Below are 6,125 nucleotides of genomic sequence, written 5' to 3' on the forward strand. Positions count from 1 at the left end.
AAAAGATGGGAGGTAACAGAGCTGAAAATGTTCACATTTTTGTTGGGAAATTAGAAATTAGTATATCAGAGGAACAGCTATGGTTAAAAAGATTTGCAGATAATGCTAGAGAGATTAGGCTGAGATCGTTTGGACATGTGCAGAGGACAGATAGTGAGTTTAAGCTGCCAGATAGGAGGTTCGTGGATTCAGTGAAGGAGGATGTGCAGAGGCTTGGGGTGACAGAAGGGACAGGAATTACGATTTTTTTCCCCTCCTCTCATGAGTGACATTTTAAATTTGCTTGCATAGACCACTCACTTAATTTCAAATGCAGGTTCCTGGATTTTATCTCTAACTTGACTCACATTGCTTGCCGAGCGGAATTGAGGAAGTGAAGCAAGTCCCTCCTCCCTCGCTGAAGGGATGGGCACATGTGTGTGAACGCATGGCATCAGTATCCTTTCACTTTAATTTCTAGAGCCTGACTTTAAGACGCACAGCTGCATATCAGAGTTGTGCTCATACAACTTGTGAGGTTTAACAGCTCCTTCTCAGGAATCCATGTTTTTGGTTATCTCAACTGGTAGCGCCTCACGGATAGCTTAGAAAAAACCACCAGATTAAGCGATGAGTTTGTGATTGATGCGATTGCTCTCCCAAGTGGTCAGTGGGTGTATTGCAACTATAAATTCTCAAGAAACTTAATGCAACATCTTAGCCAGAAATTCATTGTAAAAACCTCGTGTTCGTTTATCAAAATAAAACAAAATTTTAAAATGACACACATTTTTGGGATTTCCACTGCAGTACAATGGTATGGTATTGTCTTGTTCGGCAGAGTATGAGGTGGCTGTAGCCCCGTCTAATTATAGATGACCATTTGCTCCTTTGGAGAGAGTTATTATTAGATATCTCACAGGCCAGTTGACTCAATAACTATGCAAGGGATTTCAGCTAGGGAGTCCAGTTTTAGAGAAGTGCCTAATCATGTAACTTTACAGTCCACTCACATAAATGAGCGACACAGCTGAAAAACATTTAAAAACATATTTCTGTGATCAAAAGGCTTGTATGGATAGGACTGTTGCTTCTGTGTGTTTAATTAGAAAACAGAAGTATGCAGATTTTCATTTCAAGGCCAGAGCAAACAGGCTGCCAGTGACTAACAGGGACTGAAAATTGACGGGATATATTGGCATATGGAGACAGACATATGGCTTTGTTGCACCTCCAGGGATATTTGCGACTTAATTAAGTGGGGGAAATAACAAGGGCATTAATGACTGCACTGAATAAATTACAGAAAATTCAGGAATCTATTTGGAACAATGGAGCTATCACATATGGGGGCTGTGGCTGAAACCAGGATGTGGCCTTAGAGAAAGGTTGAGGCAGACGTGCTAGGAAATGGTAAAGGTGAAGAGTTTAGAGTGGCAGCCAGACTGAGCTCGGGTCAGATTACAGTGGGGCACTTCCTGAGTGTATGCGTGTGTCCTGCAGGCATGCACCACCACGTTCAAAAGAAAACATAAATAGGCACAAAAATAAAACAAGATCAATATTTTATTTCAAAATAGATTTTGTATTGTAAGCAGTTATGTTTTAGGAAGCCCACATGATGAAACAGTGGGACAGGTTATGTGTTTTCCCCCTTCAGTGCTTCACAAAACAAACGCCTCAGTGAAAAGGCAAGTCAGGGCACTTTTACACAAGGTATTATGTAACATTTCATAACAGTCAGGTCATGGTTTGTGTGCCGTAAAGGAGAACAATTCAAATTTTCAAAACTTTTAAGACTTAAAAGATTTGTGCGGCAATCAGTAAAGACAGACATGGAAACCAAATGCATGCCTCTGTCAGTAACAACAGCAGGTCAACACATGCGGCTCAGGCAGGTGGAAGGCAAGTCTGCTCCACTTTTCTCTGTTTGAGACTAAAACATGAAGAGTCAGGACTACCTGTCCCCCTTTAATGTCCTTGGTGATACTGTAATTGTAGTGTGAAAGTTTGTCCAAACATCTATCCCGTCACCAGTCCCTCAATTGTGCTCCGGGTGGTTTTGCAAGCACATGATGAACTCTGAGACTGGGTGGCCATTGAAGCAGATCTGATAAACGGCAGTGAAAAGAGGAAACCTGCAAGGGCAAATGGAGATTATTAAGGAAATAGTTCCACATTCACATTCTTGCCAGAGTTAGATGAAAAGACTGATATCAATCTCGTGTCTAGAGTAAATATGAAGCAGTAACTTTAAACAAACAAGCTCATTAGTGAGCTTCAGAGGTGCTGACATGTGAATTTGCTTATTTTTGGAAAGAGCCATTTTTGTTCATTAATCTAAAACCTGGTGCCAGCAACTTCACTGTGTACTTGTTTGTATGGCACCACTTTTTTCTTGAGTATCCAACTCAAACATATAAAGGTAAGTATCACTCATTGTAAAAAGGTAAAATACAATACTGATAATAATAAAACAGACTTACTTCTCCACCATGTTTTTCTGTTTCAAGACCTGGTGGACCTCAGTTGCTGTTGCTGGGCCCTGAAGCTTCTGACCATTCAGCAGCTCGTTCTCCAACTGCTCGATGGTCTACAAGGAGAGACAACGAGCGCCACATTATTATCATTTTAATAACAAGAGAGGAAGACTGACATGAGAGAGACACGAGCTGTTTCGTACTTTGCCCGTTTTGGCAAATGCCTCTCCAATCTTTCGGTTGCGTCCACCATAGCAGGTTGTGATGAGGTCGGCGATGCCACAGCTCTCCAGGAAGGTGGCAGGTGAGACGGGGCAGTTAGTGCAGAAGACCTTGGCGAAGGAGATCATCTCCATCAGGCCGAGACGAATCACTGCTGCCTTGGTGTTGTCTCCAAATCCCAGGCCATCACAGAAGCCTGCTCCTACTGCCACGATGTTCTGCAGTGATGATGAAGTTATATATATGAATGTGAAGAATCTTTACTGTGTAGATACAGATGGAAGTGGACTTTTTGGACAAACACTGTCTTTTCTATACAGTAAATACACAGATTCATTTAGATTTGGCTCTGCTGCTTTGGATGCATATGCACAGTGCATCTATCTATCTATCTATCTATCTATCTAGATAGATAGATAGATAGATAGATAGATAGATAGATAGATAGATAGATATGTTTAAGCATTTAGCTTGGTGAGGATGAAACACCTTGAGTGCGCCACAGATCTCAACAACATCAGACTCCTCCACCACAGTCACACGGAAATTGGTGGTCTGCATCAGCTCCTTCAGCACCAACCCATGTTCTTTGTCCTTGCACCCTAAAATTATAGACAAATAATCTCAATCTGTTCCCATATTACGTTTAATAATATTATTTATCAAAGAAATAAACTCCATACCAATGGTTGTTTCACAGAACTTCTCATCAGCGACCTCACTGGCAATGTTTGCACCCATGAGGACTGTCATGGTGATGCCCAGCTTCCCTCGGATAACCTCTGAGATCAGCTTCAGACCTTCTGGACTGGCATCGACACCCTAAAGTAACCAGTTATGTTAAAATCCCCTCACTTATTTGTAAAATATTTCTCAGGCTTTAACGCACTGTTTTTAAAAAAATAAAATAAAATAAAATTATTAGGATGATGTTACCTTGATAAGAGACATTCCTATCGCATCCTTTTTTATGTGATCTTTGATGGTGTCACACACTCGCACAATAAACTGGTGAGGGACCACGAAGATCAGGATGTCAGCTCCTTTCACAGACTCAGCCAAGTCTGGAACAGCCAGCTAATGAAAGAGAGAAGTCAGAGTAAGACCTGGGATCAGCAAAGAGATAAAACACGGTGTATATGCCTTCTTCTGGACTCAATAAACAGTCCTAGAGGGAGAAAGAGTGCTGTCAGACTCACCACATTGGGAGGCAACTTGTGACCGGGCAGATATTTCACATTTTCATGGTCTGTGTTGATGATTTCTGTGAGCTTGCGACCGTTCACCGTCTCCTCAAACACCCACATGTTCACTGTTGTGTCAAACTTGTCATACTTGGCTGCATTGGCTCCCACAATCTTGGCAATGGCAGAGCCCCTGTGGACATGGTGACACAGGAAATCATTCTGCTGCCACAAATCTGGCTGGATGAATGTACCGGTTGCAAAAAACTGTTCTCAGTTTTCTTACGTGAAATGTAAAAAACAAATGTAAACAGATTTCTGTGCTCCCAGAGTGATTGAAGGAGAAAAAGTTGAACAAAAGGTTATTGACTATTTGGTTTAGCAGATACTTCTTTGATTTCAAGATGTTCACGTGTTCTTAGGTCAACTGTTGCTTATATCTGGGAGCTTAAACACTGAAACCAGCTACACAAAGATCAGTTTTTAGGAATTACAGTAAAATCTCAGTGGAAAACTTAATATTGTCAGTCACTTAAAGACATAAAGAAATCCTCTCTCACTGGCAGATGGACCTCTATTAGTGTATAAAAGGATAATGTAACTATTATGTGTTTTAAATAGCTTTAAAATGCTCTTCTAGACAAAAAAAAAAAAAAATCCAGGTGAAATATATATTTTAAAAAATAAACAAAAACAACAACAACAAAAAACACATTAGAAGGACCTAATTCAATTTCATTTTACATGTAAGCTCAGCATATTAATGATCATATTTCAGATGTCACAGTTGACCTTTTAGGCTACTATGAGATACTGGTCAGGGCCGTACTTAGGTACTTCACTAAAACACAGCACCTTTCCTGCACTGCACCTTAGAGCTCAGAGGTTGTGTATTTTTTTGACCACATTAATTTTACATTAATATTTAGGTATTATTTAGGTTTAGGGCAACGCTGAAATGCTTCCCATCAAACAACTTTGCCTTTAAATTATAGGTAACCAGTTAATGCATCAGTAATAATCAGTATGTATAGAAATAGTCGGGGTCCATTCTGCTGCATTTTTTAAAAAAAAACTTTGATACAGACCTATAAAAGCAGCCAACAATTTTAATCGTAATATAGTATTACATACTGCTTCCACCACTAAAATGCCACACTGGCTGAGAGACAGCAATGCCCCATCAGTGCTGACTCAGCACTAATGTTGCAGAATAATGAAAAGGGAATCTTCAGTAAAGATTTTCTCAGGATATCAAAGGTCATCATATTCAAAGAAAAAAAAAAAATCCACTCTCCAGTCCTGCAAAACAGCAGGAAATTATGAATCATTTATCCACTCTCAGAGGCTAAAGTTGCCTACTGGCCTCCAAGTTTACCAACTTTAGACCGCCTTCACAAAAAGTCCCACTGTGGGTGTAATCTTAAACCCCCCAAAAATAAAAATACCGATATGTTGATTGGAATTTACTTATTTATGCGCACCATCAACAGCCCACTCCACTTAACTCTAAACTGAAAGGATTCCTAAGGTGCACAACGTGATCTAAAGTCCTTTACTCACCAGTTACCAGAGCCAATCACACAGACCTTCTTCGGTGTTGCCATCATGTACTTGACTTTCAACTCTAAGCTGCAGCTGCTGCGAAGACACGCTGAAGCCGCGGCGCGCTGTATTTATACCGGACACACAGCTGAGGCGCAAGCACACCCTCTCCTGATGGTTGGTCTGCTCTGTTACCTCACAGGAACAAACTTTTCCACACCGCGCAACAGGATAGTCCAACGGGTTTTGTTTTTTTTTTTAATTGAAAGCAGGCACTCACAAACTTAAGCATAAAAGGAGTTGGACCTAATCAATTTACACGATTCAATCAATAGAATCTGCGCATTTTAAACCGATTGGGCTCCAGACAATCAAAGCTGCAGATTAGATCGACTGACACAATCAGCAAACATCTGTAATCCATTTAAAAATCCAAACTCAAACGTCGGTGAAGAGGCTAATCACATTTATGCTACTCAAGTATTTCTGTGCACTCTGGGACAGACTTTCTAGAAGAAGAAGCAGCAGCTTGAGTTTAGTTAATTTAGTTTGTATGGAGCCGAATCAGGAGCCACCCTATGACTCTAAGACTAAATTAAGAAAACCCCAATAATCAAATGAGCCCCTGAGCAACGGCTTGGCGACAGTGGGAAGAAAGAAACCTCCAAAAGAACCAGGCTCTGGGACGGAGTCCATTTGGGAATCAGGAGTAAAA

General features: G+C 40.7%; 1 protein-coding gene across 1 annotated transcript; it reads right to left on the minus strand.

Annotated features, from left to right (window-relative positions):
* Positions 1-1,527: 1,527 nt before the first annotated feature.
* Positions 1,528-5,587, minus strand: gpd1b (glycerol-3-phosphate dehydrogenase 1b). The gene is made up of 8 exons (XM_006782787.3): positions 5,429-5,587; positions 3,881-4,058; positions 3,618-3,758; positions 3,365-3,503; positions 3,171-3,283; positions 2,663-2,899; positions 2,466-2,572; positions 1,528-2,117 (listed from the first exon to the last, which is right to left on the minus strand). Exons 1-8 carry the CDS (start codon positions 5,473-5,475, stop codon positions 2,021-2,023), a joined length of 1,059 nt encoding a protein of 352 aa, XP_006782850.2. The 5' UTR covers positions 5,476-5,587; the 3' UTR covers positions 1,528-2,020.
* Between the last annotated feature and the right edge of the window lie 538 nt (positions 5,588-6,125).

Source organism: Neolamprologus brichardi, chromosome 5 (assembly GCF_056152115.1).
Source record: "Neolamprologus brichardi isolate AB-2024 chromosome 5, ASM5615211v1, whole genome shotgun sequence".
NCBI classification, from domain to species: domain Eukaryota; kingdom Metazoa; phylum Chordata; class Actinopteri; order Cichliformes; family Cichlidae; genus Neolamprologus; species Neolamprologus brichardi.

Excerpts from the sequence above, each read along its gene's own strand:
- gpd1b (XM_006782787.3), bottom strand. The coding sequence starts at position 5,475 with ATGATGGCAACACCGAAGAAGGTCTGTGTGATTGGCTCTGGTAACTG. Across the intron at positions 2,900-3,170 it reads AGATCTGTGGCGCACTCAAG|AACATCGTGGCAGTAGGAGC; the intron begins GTGTTTCATCCT and ends TCATCACTGCAG. Across the intron at positions 2,573-2,662 it reads CATTTGCCAAAACGGGCAAA|ACCATCGAGCAGTTGGAGAA; the intron begins GTACGAAACAGC and ends CTCTCCTTGTAG.